General features: G+C 35.6%; 2 protein-coding genes across 2 annotated transcripts; one reads left to right on the top strand and one right to left on the bottom strand.

Moving 5' to 3' along the window:
• Positions 1–689: 689 nt before the first annotated feature.
• Positions 690–10,498, bottom strand: LOC143703041 (transmembrane protein 150A). Its single transcript, XM_077197159.1, has 7 exons — positions 10,048–10,498; positions 8,410–8,457; positions 8,257–8,328; positions 8,100–8,167; positions 7,655–7,785; positions 5,357–5,534; positions 690–3,769 (listed from the first exon to the last, which is right to left on the bottom strand). Exons 1-7 carry the CDS (start codon positions 10,110–10,112, stop codon positions 3,582–3,584), a joined length of 750 nt encoding a protein of 249 aa, XP_077053274.1. The 5' UTR covers positions 10,113–10,498; the 3' UTR covers positions 690–3,581.
• A 2,910-nt stretch (positions 10,499–13,408) lies between these two features.
• On the top strand, positions 13,409–18,986 carry LOC143703047 (NFU1 iron-sulfur cluster scaffold homolog, mitochondrial). The gene is made up of 8 exons (XM_077197169.1): positions 13,409–13,693; positions 14,035–14,123; positions 14,292–14,427; positions 14,616–14,682; positions 14,776–14,887; positions 14,986–15,049; positions 16,358–16,532; positions 18,314–18,986. Exons 1-8 carry the CDS (start codon positions 13,638–13,640, stop codon positions 18,383–18,385), a joined length of 771 nt encoding a protein of 256 aa, XP_077053284.1. The 5' UTR covers positions 13,409–13,637; the 3' UTR covers positions 18,386–18,986.
• Positions 18,987–21,759: the final 2,773 nt, after the last annotated feature.

A 21,759-nucleotide genomic window follows, 5' to 3' on the forward strand; every position in this document is an offset into this window, starting at 1 on the left:
ATTTGAATTTACTTCGTGATCGGTTAAAAAGTACATTCCAAATAGTATGAATGTTGTTACTATCACGTGATCTACCAACATCAGTCGTGTTACTTCGCCATTCATAAATCCTCTCCCGTTGCCTCATGGAATAGTAGGTCATCCGGGGACTTTTCATTTGTTTTTCAAATACTATGTATTCAGACATACTACTGTTTTTGCGTACTGTTTTTCACATTGTATACAGTAGGGAAGTAATCGATTTTGGACGCAGAGATGTATTTTTGTAGACCAACCAAGAAAGTAGCTTCAAGCTGGTTTCCTTGGTGATAATTATTTTTGGATTGTTGCAGAAAATAAGCTCAACATAAGTTCATGATTCTTACATGTTTTGCTCTTCAAGATAATCTTCAAAAATTAACACCATTTATATTATTTTTGAAGCCTAAATGTAGTCAGGACTCAGAAGTATAGTAAAAAGCTAAAGGTAGAATTGACTACACCACGGTCACAACTTTAACAGCACCACATCTAATCTTCTGACAACTTTCAATCTTTGTTTAAATTCTACAAGCTGGAAAGTTTGAGTTAGAATAGTTTACAAGAACACGAGTTTAAACGCATTGAAAGTGAATTAGTAAGTATCTCTGTTGTCCCATTTAGCCTCTTGTTAGCAACCACCTTATTCAAAACAAGAAAAATCTGGCAAGTGGGGTATTGTACTTTATTTGTAAAATAAAATATGAATACATCTTGAGCTTGTTAACCACAGACCTTATTTTAGGTATTTAAACAAAAACCCATTGACTTCGGCACGATGAAACCGGAAGTGCAAATATGCTTGTTCATTGTTCAACTCATTTCCAGGTTTTAGGGCTTGTTTCTGCAAAACTCTGGTCACAGCTGCTGTATTCTTTAGCAAAGGTCCAAAGTCCTAAACTGCATCAGTGTCTTTCTTAATATGTGTATCAGTATGTGTACATAACCTCTCCAAACAAACTCACCCCTTCAGCATGACTGAATGTTGAGTTCAAAAATGTGAACAAGCTGTAGTAACAGGAGTAACTCTCCTCCCTGTTCTGGAAGTTTCTTTGCCATTCTAAATGATGCCGTAGTTAATATTGTATAGTTGCTACAAAGTACACTATAAATTAATGCATGTCAGATTATTTGCTTCTCAAAACAATTTAAAGTCTTCCTGGTTGATACATATATACAGACAGACTACATTGTTTAATAATGAAAATGGCAACGAGGGACTAGTTTTTAGATGATTACCCCTAAACCTGACCTGTCAAATAAAATGTTAATAGAAAAACAACTATATAATCTTCACCTCGTGAATTACTACATGCAAGAATGGTTTTCTTAGTTAAACACAATGGGGTGTGTCAGAATACAGAGAGCAGGTGTTGAATGACTTGTCTTTCCATTGCATTGTTGTACACCACACATGACTTTTTATACCATTGTGTTTAATACCTGTTGTGAAACCATTCTGTTGTGAAACCATTTGCATTCCAGTCAAACATTCAATGTGACATTTGGCAACAGGAGTTACATCTCTAGATTATTTTAAGCTACACATCATTAAACCACATCTCCCCTTTTAAAAACAAGACTGGATTTCAGCATACACCCTTAAAAATAAAGGTTTCAAAAGGAGGTTCCCCAATGAACCTTTAAGTGAGCAATTTTCTTAGTGTACTCTCTTAGTAGAGAACTTTCTTAGTGTAAAGAACATTATTATTAAGCTAAACAACATTTTCCCATTATAAAGAACCATTTGTGCAATGGAAAGTTTCCATGGATGTTAAAGGTTCTTTATGAAACATCAATGCCAGTAAAGAACCTTTATTTTTAAGTAAAATTGATTCATGTAAGTCGTTTCATTGAAACTCAAGGCTCATTCACACCAAGAAGCATAACCACACGACAGGCCACATAATCGCCCGCTGCAGTTTTAGGCTTGTGCAGCGCTGCACACAGACAGATCGGCGATTTACTTGAAGCAATGCATGCAGGTTACAAAGTTTGTCCGACTTGAGACAGCGTCGATGCCACATGACTGATGGATGATGGATGGCCTCAAAGTGTCGCGAGAGTGACTCGAGAGCTGCGCAGCTTCTCCAGAGCACAAGCTCTGATGACGACACAGCTGTTCCACGATTGGCCGAATCCACCGCATGACAACGATCACTTGTGTCGTGTTTAATCGAACACCTTGAGTTCCACGAATTCATGCTCACAAATCAGCATTTTTATAACAGTAAAATCTCTTTACATGTAGTCGCGATATTAATTGTCATGCTTATCAAAATAAAACTGTAGACCCCACTACATTGGTATTTAAATAGTATAGGCTTTTATTCTTGATTTTTTTATTCTGGAATTTCATTCTTGTACAAACAGACGCTGTATTAAGCAATACATAAAGTATTGAATGGAAACATATCTGTAACGTCTGTGTATTTGACAAATATTGCATTTATTTCACGTCAGCTGTGATAAAACAAGCAAACACCACTTGAGCTGTCACTACGGAAAGAATAAAGTGTAACTTCACGTCTCCATTTTCAGCTCCTCCACACACGCGGCTATACTCTCGCCGATCGGTTACATGCAGCCAATGTCAGAATTGATTCTTTATCGTTGTAGTTATCCTTCTTGGTGTGAATGTGCCTTTAACCCGTAAAGTCTGTTTTTAGGCTTGTCATAGCTGCACCTCAACATGGAAAACTAGCTTTGAATACTACATACATCTAGAAATATCAACAAACTATCATACAGAGGCAATGAGCCCTTTATTGCTTGTTTTGTCAAAGGAAATAGTTTTTTCAAATTTAAATTCTTTGTGTTAAAAAAATATCAGGAATCAAACTTGACATTGATCTTGTCTATAAAATTAGACCTTTTCAAATAAATATTTTGGGTAATTTCAGATAAATTGAACCACTTAACCATCTATATTGTTGTCTGTTTACTTGAATTAACCTAGAGTCTAGAGTCTATAGATATCTAGAGTCTCTGAAGTTCTGACACAATAATAAAGGATAATGGAAAATAACTTAATTTGAGATAAAACTGTGACTATTAATGGGTTATTCTTATCTTTTTCTATATATACCTTATGACATTTTCAGTTCTGACAAATACACATTTCCTGCCAGCAGCTGATTCCACATTTCCTGGGACTGAGTGATTAGATTAAAAGTGTGAGGTAAACACTGAACAATCCTTTAAGCTGAATGCACCAACCAAGTTACTCTTGCTCACAGGAAATCTAGATACGAGATCAAATATTGCATTTGTAAGGTTTTTTTCTCAGTTAAATGCTATAGTATTTTGAAAGTAAAAGTGCTTTGGAAAAAACTGAGATGTTCAAAGTGCCTATACCTCCACTCTGAGAAAATTCAGAGGATCCTGCTCTAAAGTAAATCCAGTGCTTGCAACCTCATAAATTCTATTGCCACTTCAAAAAAGGTCTTCAAATGTCTCTTGAGCAGACCTATGTTTGAATGAGGTTACAACATGCCATCTATTATGAATCCATGACAGAAAAATGAAGAAAACTATCTAACTTCTGAAGGATTTTTTTGACATTAAGACAAAATGAGACATTTCTCCTCTTCTTTCTTTGCTAAAAGGACTGAAAGCATCGACGAGGAGAAAAAGTAGAACTCTGCGGAGTAGCTGAGTTCATAGAGCTGCAGATTGACAGACAGCAACCATTCAAACACAGCAGAGATGTGCTTGTAGAAGTAACCCTCCTGGATGAAGAAGATGCCGTCTGATAAGAGAAGTCAAGGAGTAAAAACTGTTTCAAAACATTTCATTACTAAATAACTATTTAATAATGGTAATTGTACTATTTGATCAAACTTTAAACATCTACGGTTGCCCCAGAAGGTTTTTTCATCAGAGAATCCTGAATAAGAAAGGTTTCTAGAACATGAAATCCTCATATTAGAAGGATTTCAAAGCTGAAAATTCAGCTTTGATGACAGGAATAAATTACATTTTAAAATATATTAAATTAGAATACGGTTATTTTTAATTGAAATAATATTACTGTTTTTACTGTATTTTCAATCAAATAAATGCAGCCTTGGTGATCATAACATACTTTGGTAACACTTTTCAAAAAGGTTAATATTATTTAATGGACCTGAGCTGACAAACTAAAAATGAATAGTTTAACTAACGTTAAGAAAGGTTATTAAACACCGTAACAGATTTATTGCTCATTGGTAGTTAATGCATTAATGCAATGAACCTTATTGTGAAGTATATAAGATTTTATCCAAGACTTAATAAAAAAAAAATTAAAAAGGCAGTGACTATTTGCACTAAGTGAAAATAGCGGTAGATTCGATTTACACTATGTAAAAAATAGCAGTATTTTATTTGCAACAAGTGTAAATAGTAGTTAGATACTATTTGCACCTCAGTATTTTAGGACATTATAAAACAGTATGCAATAACATATTGAGTGTAAATGATTATATTTATTAAATAAATGTTGCCTTAATAGGACAATAAAGTCCTCCCTACACTTACCCTATCGGATAAACACTTTATTATTAAATAACCGTTAGGCACTTTAATTCCACTTTTCACATATTTTCATCATATTTATTGAAAATCAAAAGTCAAAAGTATCTTCTACTCGACTTTCTCCCTACAGCTGACAAATTACAGACGTTTTTTTGTCCTTTTGTCTAGCCTAACCAGACATTGGTGGGTGGAGTTAGTGTAAATAGCTTCTACTAACAAGGCGAGCTATTTGCACTTGGTGTAAATAGACACTCTTGTTACAAACTTTTGCATTGCATAATGTACTTTTTGAAACCGCAGGTGTCACACTTGGATGTATGAAGTCAGCTGACAGATGTAGTTCATCACATTTATGATGCTTGACAACCAGAAAGTATTCAAATACATTTTTATCTTCATTTTGAACTCTAGGCCTATGTCTATTGATTTATAATCTGAACCTATTTTTCTGAAATGTTTTCTTGGATGTGTGTCTAGGCTTTATTTCTATAAAACGCACATCCTTTGATTTGGTAATTTGTCACAAAATGCAATGACATTCATACATTTAAACCTTTTCTTCAGTGTCCAAATAGCCTAGATAATTTGTGTATTTGCTAACAGCGACGACGTGTTTTGTGGGCGGAGCAGAAAATTACAGTTTTTCTGCCACCACAATGCGCGCGCACAACTGCAGTAACGTAACTGTGAGATCTGCTCCCAAATGGTCTATAGCTCTTCATTTTCACCTGCACTTCATACTTGCTTACCTTTTTGTAAGCATAGAAATACTGAACAATAATGTAAAAATAGCATTACAATTCATTCAATACAAGGATACAGAGGATGGTGGCAGAAACCTGGATAGTTGTAAAGATGCCGCGTAGTGGGTAGAGAACCCGTTCACACCCCGTCATCACACATTTACTAGTGAGGGAGGTCAAGATGGTCATGTACAGACACAGAGATATAAAGCTCAGGGCAGCACCCAGGTAATGGAGCAACATCAGCTCGGTTGGCTGCAAGAAAAACACAGGAAACAACATCTATTTGGTTGTTTCACTATAGGAGATAATGTGTCAGTTCATTCTGCTTTAGACAAACATGACTATGGAATCACAAGTTTGAGATGGTGATGTAATTAAAATGGAATTTATTGAAATGTTTTTAAAAATTGAAGATTAAAGTTTTCAGTCTCACTTTAGTTGTCTTTAACACCTAAGTACACCTAGGTGTACTTCAAAATTATTGATAGGTAATGTACTTGTTTTGTTGTATTGTAAAACACTTGCTCCCACTGAGATGATATATGTTTGGGGATCACTCTTAGAAAAATACGTTCTATGCTATATAGAAGCTTAAAGGGTTCTGTCAGGAGCTTCATATATAGAACCTTTTAGAGGTTCCTGTCATGGGATTATTTTATGGATTTAGTTTGAATTAATATTGTTTTTAATTCATTTTGAATTGTAATAAAATTGTATAAATTAAACAGCATGTAAACATACTTTATCAGTAGGAAAAAAATCATAACCTGTTAAACATCAAAGTATTATGACTTTTTGGCAAAAGTCAATTGAGTCAAGAACACTTATAGGGTTGTATATTGAACCAAACTGAGCCATTTTTTCTAAGTGTAGGATTGAGGGTAGGTTAAGGTGTGAGGCAAGCGTCAACAGTGTAATTATAGATAGTACAATGTAAAACGTGTGTACACACATTAAGTGCACTGTATCAAATGATGCATTTAAGTTAATACATAGTAGTTGAAGATTGGGTACAATAGGGATAAAGGCGCATCGGGGTAAAAGACGCCTTTGATTTGATTTTCCTCTAAACGGCACAAAAACTTGTCGTAGCACTTTCCAAAACATCCGCTTTTCAAGATGCACATGGAAATTTGGCTAATCCTTGACGCGATCGTGGGCAGCAGCGCAAAGTTTATTTTGCGCTAATTTGATCCAATATGATGTTTTTTATAATGTAGATTTAAATAGCAAATGAGAATCGCTAAAATGATTGAATATATTTGGAAACAAAGGCCGTCTTAATGCTCTTCAGTTTTGTTCAAGCTAATTAAAGCAACTGTTTTTCTATAATGGAAGATTATGCAAGTATGGTATTTGGGGTAAAAGGCGCCCCTGCTATTGGACGTATAAAGGTATAATAATTAACATGATAACAGACAGCTGGCTGACGTTTCCATTTGTTGACATGACATGGTTAGATTCAGATGGTAAATATCATATATTAAGTTGGGTGTCCACCTTAGAGATTATCACCATATTTATAATGAAACCATATTTAAAAATATGATATTAATCATGTCATATAATAAAATATGATTTATTGTTACAACTGTAAATCCATATTAAATTATTATGGGATGCTTCAATGCTTTCAGAATCTTTATTAAAATAATTTTGTTTCTGTATAAAAAAAAAATATATATATATACCCTATATTTATTAACATCTTAATGACTACATTTTTTGAACAAAAAATATTTTTTTTATTTATCAAAATAAACTGAAAATAGTACAAACATTGCTTAAGTGATTGTTTTGAACAAGTATTTAGCAAAAGTATTTGTAACTATACTTTGTGCCTTTTGCCCCACCTTGCCACCTCATACATTTATAAGATTTTTAAACAAAAACAACTTTTATGATTTATTTTCACACAAAATCTGTTGCTCCATCAATGTTCAATACAAACATATATTTTTTCTACAATCATACTATGGCATTTTTCTTAAGAGTTTGTCTTTATCCCCTTTGTACCCTAATTCATATGAAGTGGAAACGAGTTATTTCATATTTAACCTGCATAACATCATGCATGTTTATTATATTTACACAGAGTACGCCTACAGGAAAAAGTCTACCAAGCCTGAGAAGAGTTTGCTTTGTGACTCCACCTATGATTAACTTGACATGAATGCTTTCATGCAACATATTATCTTGTAAAATACATGGTTAAGGAGCTTGATTGTTGTGTGTTTGTTAGGAGTGTTGTTAGACTCTCTTGTTAAGGCTCTTGTCACCAGAGAATTGATTCATCACATCCGCACTGAATCGTTTATTAGCTATGCATGAGCAAGAAGTGATATTAGTGAAGGGTTTTCATCTGTACTTACATTGCAGTTTCCAGCCATGAAAGCACCCATAGACACCACACAGCCTAAAATCATAGCAATCTTACTGAGAAGAGAATTAACATTGTTCCGGTCCAGGATGTGTGCATGATGGAAAATGCAGAAAATCAGAACTGTGGGGAAAAAGAGAGGATATATTACACAGATTTTCTCTGCAGTGTTTTCAAATCACAATTCAATTCACTGTAAGTGATAAAGAGAGTCTTATGGACATTCTGTGCACTTTATTACACTGCCAGTCAAATGTTTGGACATGCCTACTTAATATTTATCTACTCAATTATGGAATTAATAATATGATATTTTACAATTTATTAAAATATTTCATTAATAAACTGGTACACAAATTAAATTATGGGAATGATCTAGTGTACCCCCATACACAGATGTGAAATAGGCCTATTATCTGAAAGTCAAATACACCCACACAAAAATGAACCAGCATTGATTGTTGCTGTGAATAGGGAGTTTTCCGGAAAACTCGCTCCACTACCGCTGCAAAATAAGCAAAAAATGCCTGTCATTCTTTTGTATTATGAAGTGGAAAATAGCAGGTGTTTCAAAGGTCAGTGTGTTATACAAACCTTATGGTGGGGACATTATCCAGGGTGCAGCAATTCCCCGTTTCGTTTGTTTGACATGAGTTTCTGTATTCCCTGTTAAGAAACCCAACAATGTTTTCATGAAGCATAAATGAAGAAAACATTAAATAATGCAGGTTGAATTCATCACTTTACCAGTTAGTAAGTGAGCAGACATGGTTGAAACGTAGTGCAAGTCCATATCTGTAGAAAAAGACAAGAAAACCCTTTAAAACAAATGTCATTTTAAGTTAGGAGAAAAAAATACTAATCCTAAAATCAGAACCAAAATAGTTACAATATTTTGCTATGGGAGTGGCATATTTTGTTGTCACTGTATTCATTCTGTTCAGTATTTAATACTGTGCTTGTAAAGATCAGTGTTGGATGAGTTACTCTAAAAAAGTAATTAATTAGCTACTAATTATTACATATTCGACGGTGTAATTTGATTACTGTATCTCTAAAAAAGTATTGGATTACTTATAGTCAATTGTGTATAGAACACTAGTTTAGCGACATGTGTCATTCTTTGTATTTTTCGTTTTGCAGTAAGAGTAGTTTATTCATGGCGTTTTTGACGCTGAAGATTATTTTTGTTTTTGATGAATGTTAACTTAGGTTATAAACTGTTTTGTTTATATCTAGTAAGATTGGTTTTGCTTCTTTCTTTGATTTGGCACTGTCTAGTTCTTTTCTCTTTACCTTTTTCTTTTGTGGACCTTTTCCTTGGTTATGTTTTGTATACAAGTTGTACATTTATGTAAATAATTATCTTGAGGTATTCTTTACATCTTGTATCTCACTGTAATACATTATCACTATACTTAAATTAGACTGTTTTGTGTCAGATGTTTCCCAGTACATGTTGCATGCCTTATTCTCCATAGACTTAAAAGGTTTGTAACACTTACAAATTACTTTTTAAATCCCATATCAACCTCCACCATTGAACAATACAAGGACAGACATGAAACTGCTCTATTGATTATTTCAAGTAAATAATATAACATTACATAAATTATTCTTGAGCTGACCAAGGATTTAAAGGGAGGATACATTAGAAACATACATTTTAACATTCAATTTTGATGTTAAATCCACTTTTGTTTTATAGAATTGTTCTAGTCTATACAGTATACATCAAAAGTAACAGCAATTAAATAACAGAAAAATAAGAGTAATCCCTTAATTTACTTTTTCAAGGGAAAATAAATTAAATTACAGTAATCAGATTACTAAGAAATTAATTCCACCCAACACTGGTAAAGATGCATAAGGGTTGTTTAATAAGTAACCCAGAGCCTGTTGATAGAGCATTATGAGCATCTAACAATGCATGTGAAAATGTCTCAGATCAGTCTCCCCTGATTATTCCCAAAGAATAGAAAGACCAGCCATTACGTGTCTTTGAGTTTTTCTGATCCTGACTCATGTTCGGTTACTGAGTTAAATTTAAAATATAATGTGCAATGATGCTTATGACATCAGCACTGAAATTACTTGCCTCTTGTTGGTGTTTTGTTGGTATGCTGGTTATGCAACTATCTTTTACATGTCAGCACCAATGTCATAATTTAGCCTAGATATTAATAAATTATGATTGAAATATCATACATTACGATTGAAACTAGTCTGTCAGTCAAAGCAAAAACATTTAATGGTCTCTAATAAAAAAATCTTAACCTGTAACAAACTTTTTGTAACAGAGTTTTAGCTGACCTTGCGAAGCAGCATGTATTCGTAATAGGTCATTTAAATTGAGAGGAACAACAAATAATTTGGTCAACTCACACTGTCCAGCACCCGATGAATGAGACAGCACACAGAACAATGGGTAAAATAACCCAAACAGCCATATTTCTTGGAGAAAGTTGCTTCAAGATGAAAGTAAAGTGCTGATAGTCTCAGAAGTAATACTTCCACGAAGGTTTTGAAAAGCTAAACACGTCCTCTAACATTTTTCACTTTTCTTCTGCCCTTACCAGTCAACTATCTCTTCTACCAGACGAGCTACATTCTTACATGCAAAAAAAAAAAAGCTTCGAGACATGCCACCACATTCAGCCACTCCTTAATGGTAATCACCTGCTTTAAGACAAGAAAATATAACAGCCATAAGACAACTTGGGTTGAGTCAACTCAGTCTTGCAGTGTTTACTTATGCTCTTACTCATAGTTGTCCTGAGAGCATGTTAGTTTAGAGCAGTGGTTCTCAAACTTTTCAGACCAAGTTCAAACTTTAATCGAATAAAACATCTACTGCAGATACCACCAAGTCACGACAATGCTCCCTCAAATTTTTTTTAGCATTAGGCAAATTTACTCTCTTTGAATGCAATCGGTCTGTGCAACATACATACTGCCTTGTTTTAACTGATATAAATATTCCTGTAGTTCAGATAAATATTGCTGCTGTAAAAGCCTCATCGGTGTCTTGATTTGCCGTTTTGTAGATCTGGGGAAAGAGCATACAATTGCCTCTAAAAACACAGAGACGGAAATTCGAGTCTGCGACTCGGTCTCGAGTAAAGCCGCAACAAAAAAAATAATAACTCGAGACTTGACTTCAGACTCTCGAGTCGTGAAAAAAGTAATTTTGGTATGGCATTTCAGATGTAATGTTACTACCCCACATGTTAGCATGAAACAACATTTTATTTTACTATTCTTAATTAATTCCCTAGCATTATGTGCTGCAGCAAACACCAAGCCAGAATTATTATTTTGCGCCTGACGCATCTGAGGGCTGTAACACAGTAGGCCTATAGTAAAGTCTTACCTTGAGATAATCTTCGTGTCACTTAAATTGAAAAGCAATCAACTGGGCTAATCCAAACAAGTTAATTTACATATGGACTAAATCCATTTTATAGCCTGGTCCGACTCATTTACACAGATAGGTTTGATAAGTCGGGATGCGTTATAAAATCGCCTTCACACAAACGAATGTTCTTTGTGTTGTTTACTTTAACACTTGTTTATACCATAGACTGTAAAAGGTTTATTCACACGGGTTTTGTTACCGCCGGCGTTCAATGGAAGACTACATTAACCATCACTGCTTAAGAACTACAACACACTACGGCAACTCAAATTTCAAAATTCAAAACATCAATATTGTTGTCGTGGTGACCGTTCCTGCATTCCAAACATAGATTCCAAATTGTATATTAATGTTATATATTTTGAAAGTAATATATATATATTTAATTGTACATAAATAAATATATATATTTATTTTAAGTATGGTTTTGTGCTTTATTTGACATTTTTTAAGTACAAATCAGTTTTGATATTTCAAAACTTTAATTATAATAACTAGCTGTAAGAACAATTGCTAAAAAAGTAGAACAAAGACTTACGACTTGTCTTGAACCCAAAAGACTTGAGACTTGACTTGGACTTGGCTTTTAGGGACTTGTGAACATGTCTGACACACATACTTCAAAATTATATTTACATTTACTTGTACATTTATTCATTTAGCAGACGCTTTTATCCAAAGCGACTTACAAATGAGAACAATAGAAGCAGTGAAACTAACAATAAGACAACAATATGCAAGTGCTATGACCCTTCCCAGTTTAATCTAACGCAGTAGGCTACATGTACTTTTTTTAAAAAAGATAATAGATATACTGTTGAATAGATTTAGAAGATAATGTGTTAGTATTAATGGATCAGGTGTTGCTGAAAAATATGCGTCTTCAGCCGTTTTGGTTCCATTTAGAAAAGATTTGGTATTTAGAAAGGATTGAAATGTAGCAGCCTAATACAAATGGTTAATATGCTCCATGAATTATATAATTACATATTTATATTAGTGCTGTCTTAATTAATGCGTTAATGCATGTGATTAATTCTTCTAGATTAAAGCGTTAAGAATATTAACTGGCACATGTCTGTGATCTCTCTTGCCGACTCTACTTCTTCGTCGGACCTACGACGTAGCCTCTGCACCGTAGGCTACGCTTCAGCTTTCATTTATACTTCTGTGTTGTTCGCCGTGTTGAGGGATTCTAGCAGACCAATCACAGTGCTTGCGGTCCGCATAGAATTGACGCGTTGTTACATTTTTTGAACACCTACGACCACAGCCTACGACGTAGCTACGGCGTGAATTCGACACAGAAGTATAAAGCTTCAGACAACGCCTGAACTGACAAAACACACAAATTATGCCAAAATGCCAGTTTTGTTGAGTATCCTGCAAGAACAGGTTGAAAAGAGTTAAATGAAGTCTTAAATGAACGCAGTTGTGAGAAAATGTGATGCATTCATATCCGCATCATGAGCGGCAGGTCTTAATGTGACAGCAGCCTAATTAATAAACCTGCTGCTGTGATGTCAAAGCACAAAATAATTAAAGATAATCGAAACACAAAAGAATAAAAAATAAAAGATAATCAAAGCACAAAAGAAATATAGAAAATCACTCGCTGCTCTTGACTGAATAACTTTTGTAGCTTTAATAAAGATTAAATATGTCATTTATCATTTATGCAGTGAAGACTGTGAAGTGTTTGATAACTTTATTAAATTTCTGCAAATAGGCCTATCTTATCTGTTAGACCTACATAAAAAAAATCGTAATGCATTGTTTACAAGGTTACATGGGTCAAAAACAACGAAAACAATACGTTTTTGTGCACTGTGACAGAGCAAGTAAAAATCTAAAGTGGTCTGACTGGGCCAATAGAAAAAAAATTGAGCCCTGATATATTGAAGGGCACAGGTAAATTACATTTATTATAATATGTTTATGTGAAGATTGTTTTAAGTTTACTTCAAATAAAAATTGTTATTCTGGCTATTGAATAACGTGGCTATTGACAGTTCTTATTTTTTATGGAATTCTTTTAAGACAAGGGCCCTCATGTGCCCTCTTTTTTAAAATAACTTCCCCTCCCTCTTACATTGACAAATCTTTACTAATGACGTATTTACTGGCACGAGGTGGCGTGACAACCTGTCACACATCACAACCATATCAATTCCTGATGGACAAGATCCATGACAAAATCCCAACCTACATTTTTTTTCCTCATTCAAGAAACTGTTTCACTCGGATAGGGAAGAGAAGACTATCACAACTTCTGGTTTATGCCGACTATAATTTGATCGGATCACATGCCAACAATGGTCAACTATCCCTTTAAGAAATTAAGCGAGCATTAGACCACTTGTGCTTGGCATGCCGGGTGCAATTGGTTTCAGTTGTTTTGGCGTCATTCACTCTGATTTCATACTCTTTGCGCAACCATTTTTATAAGCACTTGAAATATTTAAAATCACAACATGCATTAAACATACACAAAGTCGTATTTTTGAACAGGAGCGTTATTGTCTGCCTCAGGGTCCTACATTTCAAAACAATCGAAATGGCGGCGTCTTTAAGATGGAGTCTATTGCGACTCATACGGACACATCGTTTTAGGTTGGAAATGGCATCCTGCATCTTTCACAGTATTTAAAAACCAAGATGTGTATTGTTACATAATATATTGTCAAATGACGATAGTTCTAGGTTACAATGGTAACCGTAATTTCCACCAAAGTACTAACAGTCAAACGATTACCTTGGTATTGACTTCCACTGTCATAAAAATAAATTTAAATAATTTATATTGTTTGAATGGAATTCTATGTATTCAGCTGATCCTCAATGTATTCTATGTTTTATTTATGTACTATTATTTTATTTATTATGGTAGTATTTTGGCATGTATAGCGTATGTAGTGTTTGTGGGGAATGTAATTACTTATTTTCTCTTTTAGATTGCCTGTAAATGACCGAAAACAGTGCTATTCAGTGTGGGCTTCCCACAGAATACAGTCTCAACAGTATGACTGCAAAGTATTCTCAGGTGAAGCATTTTACTTTTACCAGATATCCTCTTTGTTCCATTTCAGATCACTGTTGATGATTTAAAGTTTGTAATGCTACTGAATTTTATATTGTACAGCCCTGTAACTGAGTCCTTCTGAGGACTTAAGACGTTTAAAAAAAAAAAAGTTTGTTTTTGTTTTTTCAGTACGAAAAATTTCAATTTCAACTCAAGACACACCAAACCCCAGAAGCCTAAAGTTTCTTCCCGGCAAGCCTGTGTTGGGGACAGGGACTCACGATTTCCCAACATCAAGCTCAGCAGAGAGTTCCCCATTAGCCAGGTAAACAAGGTTTCAACTTTATTGTCTACTTTCAAATCAAATCATGTCCTTTTGCAAATAGTGATTTGAATGTATCATTAATTCTTCTGCATTGATTCAGTTTGAGGTAATCCGTTGCTCTTGCATCCGTCAAAAGGCGTGCTTAGCCTTGCTGTGTATTAAATACATTTGTTGTAATCATCCAACAGGGATCTTTTCCAAATTGAAGGCATAAAAAGTGTCTTTTATGGCCCAGATTTTATCACACTGACTAAGGTAGCGTTCAACGATTAGACATTCTGTTTGACTGTTAGTGTGTGTTCTGAAGTACTGCATTTAAATTCATGAGTAAATTGTTATTTATTAAAGACAGATGACGATGTTGAATGGACAGACATTAAACGACATGCGACTGAGGTCATCAGTAAGTTCTTTGAGAGTGGAAAGTCCATCACAATGGGAGCAACACATGCTGAGAGCAGTGAGCCAAACATTGCACAGATTGACTAAATAAATGATGGTGCATTATGAACTGTATTTTAACTGGTCTGTTCATTTTAATGTGTCTTTATTATTCAGGTGTTACAGAGGATGATGATGAAATTGTCTCAATGATCAAAGAGCTGTTAGACACAAGGATCAGGTATCATTGTTTCATTTAATTTTGATTGTTTCGATTCCATATACACTCTATATACCATATAGTTGTACAATGTTTACTTTTAATTCAGGAAGGATGCTTTAAGAATTAAAAACTGATCAAAAGTGACAGTAAAGACATTTATAATGTTAAAAAAGATTTCTATTTCAAATAAATGCTGTTCTTTTAAACTTTAATTAATCAAAGAATCAAAAACATTTTTTATGGTCTCCACAAAAATATTATGCAGCACAACTGTTTTCCAACAGTTATAATGATAAGAAATGTCTCTTGAGCTGCACATCAGCATATTATAAGGATCATGTGACAGTGAAGACTGGAGTAATTATGCTTAATGATGACTTTAATATCACATTTTAAAATATATTAAATTAGAAAAGAGTCATTTTAAATTGTAATAACATTTCACAACATTACTGTTTTGACTGTATATTTTATCAAATAAATGCAACCTTTGTGAGTGTACGAGACTTTAACAAACAAACTTTTGAATAGTATTTTGGTCCCACTTTATATTAAGTGGCTTTAAGTACTATGTACTTGCATCAAAAAATAAGTACAAAGTACTTATTGTGTTGATGTTATATTGTAAAACACTTGTGCTGCTATTGATGTATGATAGGGGTAAGGTAAGGGGCTGGTGTGTTGGTATGGGTAGGTTTAAGGGTGTCAAGGAAGGGTCAACAGTGTAATTACAAATGTAATTACATACATTAATTAGAGCTGTAATTACACATGAGTGATTATATGTGCGTGATTTTATCCATTCCAAAAAAATACTGAAAACATATTTAATCTATATTATTTTATGTTGGTACTTAATTTGATTATTAAAGCTGCAGTCCATATTTTTTTTTAAGTTCAAAATGTACAAAATAGATATAACGTCATGTACATCATGAATCCATTTTCCAAACCGTGTTTTTGTCTTATCCTAAATCACTACGGTACACTTATAAGTGTTTATATTCAGACTATTTTAGTCCAGTACCTGCGTAACTCGTCACAGGCATAAACAAGCAGCTCCGGCTACAATGTTCTTCCGCAAGACGCATGCAGTTCTGTTTATTAACCGCTAGAGCGCCAACAGTTATGGACTGCAGCTTGAATGATTAATTATCTATTTTCGATTTTAAAAATATAAATATTAGCCACTTGAGTGAAAAGCTTTTAGAATGACACATTAAAATGGCTGTTTATGTGGACAGGCCTTTCAAATTATTAGCTAGTTATGTAATGAAAGTTTTTAGATGTCCACCAGAGCTTAATGCTGTGTCTGCTTTCCTTAAGACCCACGGTTCAGGAGGATGGTGGAGATGTCATATTCAAAGGCTTTGAGGATGGCACTGTAAAGTTGAAGCTGGTTGGCTCGTGTACTGGCTGTCCCAGCTCCACAGTTACCCTAAAAAATGGCATCCAGAACATGCTGCAGTTTTATATACCCGAGGTAGACCTGGTAGAACAGGTGAGAAATATAAATTCATTAAAGGTGGCCTATTATGTTTTTTTTTTCAACTTTGTTTCAACTTTAGTTTGTAATTCTGCTGTTTGAGCATGAAAAAGGTCTGCAAAGTTACAAATCCCACAGCTGCTAAGTACTCCACTCCAAAGGGAGTTTTTTCCTATTTCAGTGCACACTGTTTCTGAACTCCCTGAAACGCCTCGATTGTAGTCTTCAGTTTTCTTCCAGGCAATATTTTCTTCAATATACCTCATTTAAATGCGACAAAAGCCCCTTTCACACAGCGCGTTGATCCCGGGAAATTGCCAGAACGCCTTCTGTGTGAACGCAAACACGACCCGGGATTGATCCCGGGATCAATGCCGGGTTGGGGACCTAGTAACATTGCCGGGATATGTCCCGGAACGTGAGCTGTGTGAACAAAAGCCGTAATCAATGCCGTGTCGTAATGATGACGCTGAAGTGCAGTGAAAGCAGGCTAGTGAAACGGTACATAATGTGCTAGTTTATGATCGAATCAGAGAAAAAAATGCACAAGCGTGGTTTCTCCAGAGAGAAATCGCAGCTCATAAGCGAACTATAGACGCTGCTGAGACATTACATGTCACATCGATGTCACGTGTCTTTACAGGATTTTTACGGGTTGTGTGTGAACGCACTCTCTGATTCCGGAAAATCACTGGCAGTGTGACTGAACCAAAATCAAATGAACCCGGGTCAAATCCCGGGTCACTTTATTCGTGTATTTTCCGGAATCTCTGTGTGAAAGGGGCTAAAGCGACACAATCCTATTCATTTCAATGGAGCACTGGCGACTTCCGGCAACACGACTGCTCGTGTGACCATTGGCGACCGAAATGTGGGCGAGACACGCGACAAAAGTTCAGAAATTTCAACTTTATGCAAATGAAAAGCGATTTTCGCGGGCGAAAAACCAATAGGAAAGAATACTTTCAGTGGAGCTCATGTCATCCTTTCCCGAGTGCAGGCAAGACAGAAGAGTTCGAGGGCGATTTCACTGTTGATTTGACTGTAACCACAAACATGGATATAATAAAATGATGCATGGGAAAGAAACTGTCGACAGTCTCAAGTGAGTTTAATTCATACATTTATAGTTCGAGTCAGTGTTGTAATTTTATTATGCAATTTTAGCACTGCTGCAATTCATTTTACAGTTTCCCCTGCATTATGTTGAATATTAGGGGCAAGAAATTTTTATTATTTGTCAAATTTGAATGAATTTTTAGTGATTTATGACAGTATGAGTGAGTTTAATTTGTTGATTGATTGATCGTTAATCTAATAAATTATTTAATCCACTGAACACTGTGTGGTAATATAAAAAAACTCTCCCAACAGCATACTGTTACTTTTAATTCTTTTGATCCTAATGCCTAGTCAAATTATATAGTTGTATATATAACTTATGATGGTATTTTGTATAGATATGGCCAGACGTGCTGTCTACCAATAAAATTAGAGTGACAGCACTAAGAATGCAGGCAAGCGACTCGCAGTACAGAGACTAGCGACATACAGCGACAAAGTCGCTGGTGGTTTGAACGGGGCTTAAGACATGCAAGGGAAAAAAGGGGGCGTGACATTTTCAAAAAACACGCTCAAACGGTCAACCAATCAGGGCACATTTCACTTTTCGTAAGGTGAGATCGTCAGTGACAGAATGGGAAAGTTATTCATGTGAACACTATTTGTATATTTTACCTACAGTGATCATGACTTTCACAATTCACATGACTATGTATATCTTTGTATTTAATAAGGTGGAGGATGAAGTGGATGAGATCAACACAAAGGTGTTCACAGAACTGGAGAAGAAACTGCAAGACTCATAGCATGAGACCCGGCTTTGCTGTCAACATATTTCAAATGGTATCAATGTGTTATAATCATAGTGGGAGTCAGACACTCCATAAGGATGCTGCATATTTAAGGTTCAGAAACTAGAATATACTGTAATGTTTAACCAAGCCTAAAGTCATAAGTTGTTCTGTTTCCACTATAATAGTGCAATATTGTGGTTGCAAGTACAAGAAACAGCTCTGCACTTTCCAGATTACCGTTATGTGTTCTGACTTTTGCTCCTTAAGATATTAGAGTTGCAAGGTTCATGATGTTTAACATGTTTGTTACTTGTCTGAGAGAAAAGGTTAAATTGAAGACGGTTGTAATGCTTTTTAATTTCAAATCTTTATTGCATGTTGTAATTTCACCTAGATGTCTGCTGAGTGCTTTCAATAAGTGGGAGTTCTTTTGGTATGAATTCAATGCTGTGATCCTGATACATTTTAAACCTCAATTGACCAACTGTAATTGTAGATCTACCACAGCTCTAAAAGTCTTTTAGAATGAGATCAGTTGTGAAAGTTTGTATTCATCTACTGCCATCCAGCAGTTCGGGAGGACCTATAATGAAATAAAGTGGTGTATAAATTAGCGATTGTCTTGGTGTAGATGTTTGTCATACCATTTCAAACTTTTCTCCTTTGGGTTAAAAACAAATTATTGAGCTTGTTTGTAATTTTCTGCAGTTTGTTCTATTTAAGCCTCCATTTTTATTCTTCATTTTAGCATAAAAAGGTCAACCCATTTGTGAACAATTGTGGTTCACTAATTTCTCCAGAATGAGAGATTTGAATATCTGATACCATTTTGGTATTAGATACCTAACACCATAACAAATACCTAATACCATGGCAGCAGCCATATCACCCTGTAGCCCAAGACAGGTTGCCCACTGAAGCTAAGCAGGGTTGAGCCTGGTTAGTAGTACCTGGATGGGAGACCTCCTAGGTGGAAGGTTGCTGCTGGAAGAGGTGTTAGTGGGGCCAGTAGGGGGTGCTCACCCTGTGGTCTGTGTGGATCCTAACGGCCCAGTATAGTGACGGGGACACTGTACTGTCAAAGAGCACTGTTCTTCGGATCAGAAGTTAAAGGTGCAGTGTGTAACTTTTGGCGACATCTAGCGGTTTGGTTGCGAGTTTACACTAAGGGCTCAGCCCACTGCTCACCCCTCCCTTTCGAAAAAGCTACGGTGGCTAAAACTGGACAAACATCGTCGTCTGAGACAGCAGAGAATAGCCAGAGTAAACCAAGTTTCTGTACCACCGTCCATTATAAACCACATCATGGATAAAGATTACAAAGCCATAGTCAGGTGAGGATCAAGGGTCTTAATACATAATATAATAATAGTAATCAGCTGTAAACCAGCTTAGTAAACCAGCACATTCTCCCCACATAGCAAACCCATAATATAGCGAGGGAGAAGAACCACATGAAGCTATGCAACTATATATTTTTACTAACAGGGTAGTAAAAGTTTAGCTGGCTAATATGAGCTGTTACTGTGGCTGAGCTGGTTAAAGCGTTAAGCCTTGTTTATACTCGACGCGTCCGCATGAGCCCAAAGGTGCATGCGGCAAAAATGACATGATTGTAACAGCGCGCTCCTCCGCATCCCCTAGATACCACTTACTACACACGATAGGCTTTTTTCTCTGATTTTGGAAACTCGATCGACTTAAAATGCTTCCAAGATCGACGGGTTGGTGATTCCTGTAACTGTTTTACGGTCAATGACAAGAGTACTAATCAGCTGTCTCACGAACGTAACCAGCACATTTATCCCCACATAGCAAAGCCATAACACAGTGAGGGAGAAGAATTAAGTTACATGAAACAATCCAACTACATATTTTACACCACTGACAAGGGAAAAGTCACTACTCACGGTGTTTATGGCTAGCTTCTTCTATTTTTCTGCGGCTTCTCTTTCAAGGTAGTGACGAAACGCGCTATGTAACGCTGTTTGTTCGCTGTCGGCTACGGTAGAAACATGGCATCACAATATGGCGACCTTCATAGAAGGAGATTCCCGATTTACAATTTAAACAGGTCATTTCAGGTTCTCTCAATCTGGACTTAAAAGCATTTAAGGAAATAAGTTTAGATCATTTGAAGTCTTTTTGCAAAAAATTACATGCAGAAGGAGCGGAGTAAACAAAAGCCCCTTTTCCAAGTTCTGTACGGGCAAATGGAACAAAGAGACAAATAGCAGCAAGTGATCATTTGATCGCAATGAATAAGAACCAACACTTCTCCATGTGATTAAACTACTGATGTAGGATGGCAAAAGACCAAGCATGGCCTTGTAGATAAAAATATGCCAATGCCCTGATCTCCTGTTGGACAACGATGGCCATCCCACTCTGGAATATAATTCACAATGATGGGTCAACTTTTTACAATTCGTAATAAATCTCAGAGATGCATGATAAACAGTGTCAATCTTATGCAGACATTGTACTGAAGCGGTCCTATATACCAGGTCACCATAATCTAAGACAGATAAAAATGTTGCAGTGATTAGCTGCTTTTTTGCTTTAAAAGAAAAACAAAATTTATTTTGAAAGAAAAAAGACAGCTTAAGTTTGAGTTTCTTCACAAGGTTATCTATATAAGGTTTAAAAGTGAGAGCATCATCAAGGCAAATGCCAAGGTACTTATAAGAATGAACCACCTCTATGAGATTTCCAGTCAAAGTGAACACAGGAGGAGGAACTTGAGAAACCTTCTCAGTATTACTAAACAGCATCAGTATAATCACATCAGTGTAACCCCGGCATCCTGGACAAATTTACGAGTGGCCTTTGTCCATCATGGCCTCCTAATCATCCTTATATACTCATTGGCTTCATAACTCTGTCTCCTCTCCACCAGCTGGTGTGTGTGGTGGGCGGTCTGGCGCAATATGGCTGCCGTCGCATCCACCTGGATGATGCACATTGGGGGTGGTTAAGGAGACCCCCCCCCCCCCCCCCCCCCCCTTATGTAAAGCGCTTTGAGTGCCTAGAAAATGTAATGAATTGTTAATATAAAAATGTCCAGGGACAGTCCTTAGAAGCAGTTGTTGCGTTAAATCATATTGTGATATAGCTGTATGAAATGTATTTCCGCCGCTGAATAAAAAATAAAAAAGGTAGGCTTCATTTTTTTCTCTCGCAATTGCGAATTTATACCGCAATTATGAGAAAAAAAGTCGCAATTATCTTTTAAACTGTTTTATTCGATGGCAGTAAGCAGGTTCATAGCCTACTCCTGTAGATGGTGGCATTTTGTAACAAAATATTTACAAAGTATTTTCAGTTTTAAATTATGATTAATAACTCAAATTATTACAAATTATTTGATGTTCAACGACTAAACT

The sequence above is a fragment of the Siphateles boraxobius genome, unplaced genomic scaffold (assembly GCF_051911475.1).
Source record: "Siphateles boraxobius isolate OS27281-9 unplaced genomic scaffold, OSU_SipBor_1 37, whole genome shotgun sequence".
Lineage (NCBI taxonomy): Eukaryota > Metazoa > Chordata > Actinopteri > Cypriniformes > Leuciscidae > Siphateles > Siphateles boraxobius.

What these genes read in the sequence shown, in the direction of transcription:
- LOC143703047 (XM_077197169.1), top strand. Translation starts at nt 13,638, where the DNA reads ATGGCGGCGTCTTTAAGATGGAGTCTATTGCGACTCATACGGACACAT. An exon ending in ATTTTATCACACTGACTAAG is followed by an intron (nt 14,683 to 14,775) that starts GTAGCGTTCAAC and finishes TATTTATTAAAG; the next exon opens with ACAGATGACGATGTTGAATG. An exon ending in AGGTAGACCTGGTAGAACAG is followed by an intron (nt 16,533 to 18,313) that starts GTGAGAAATATA and finishes GTATTTAATAAG; the next exon opens with GTGGAGGATGAAGTGGATGA.
- LOC143703041 (XM_077197159.1), bottom strand. Translation starts at nt 10,112, where the DNA reads ATGGCTGTTTGGGTTATTTTACCCATTGTTCTGTGTGCTGTCTCATTC. An exon ending in GTCTGCTCACTTACTAACTG is followed by an intron (nt 8,329 to 8,409) that starts GTAAAGTGATGA and finishes GTTTCTTAACAG; the next exon opens with GGAATACAGAAACTCATGTC. An exon ending in GATAATGTCCCCACCATAAG is followed by an intron (nt 8,168 to 8,256) that starts GTTTGTATAACA and finishes CTTATTTTGCAG; the next exon opens with CGGTAGTGGAGCGAGTTTTC.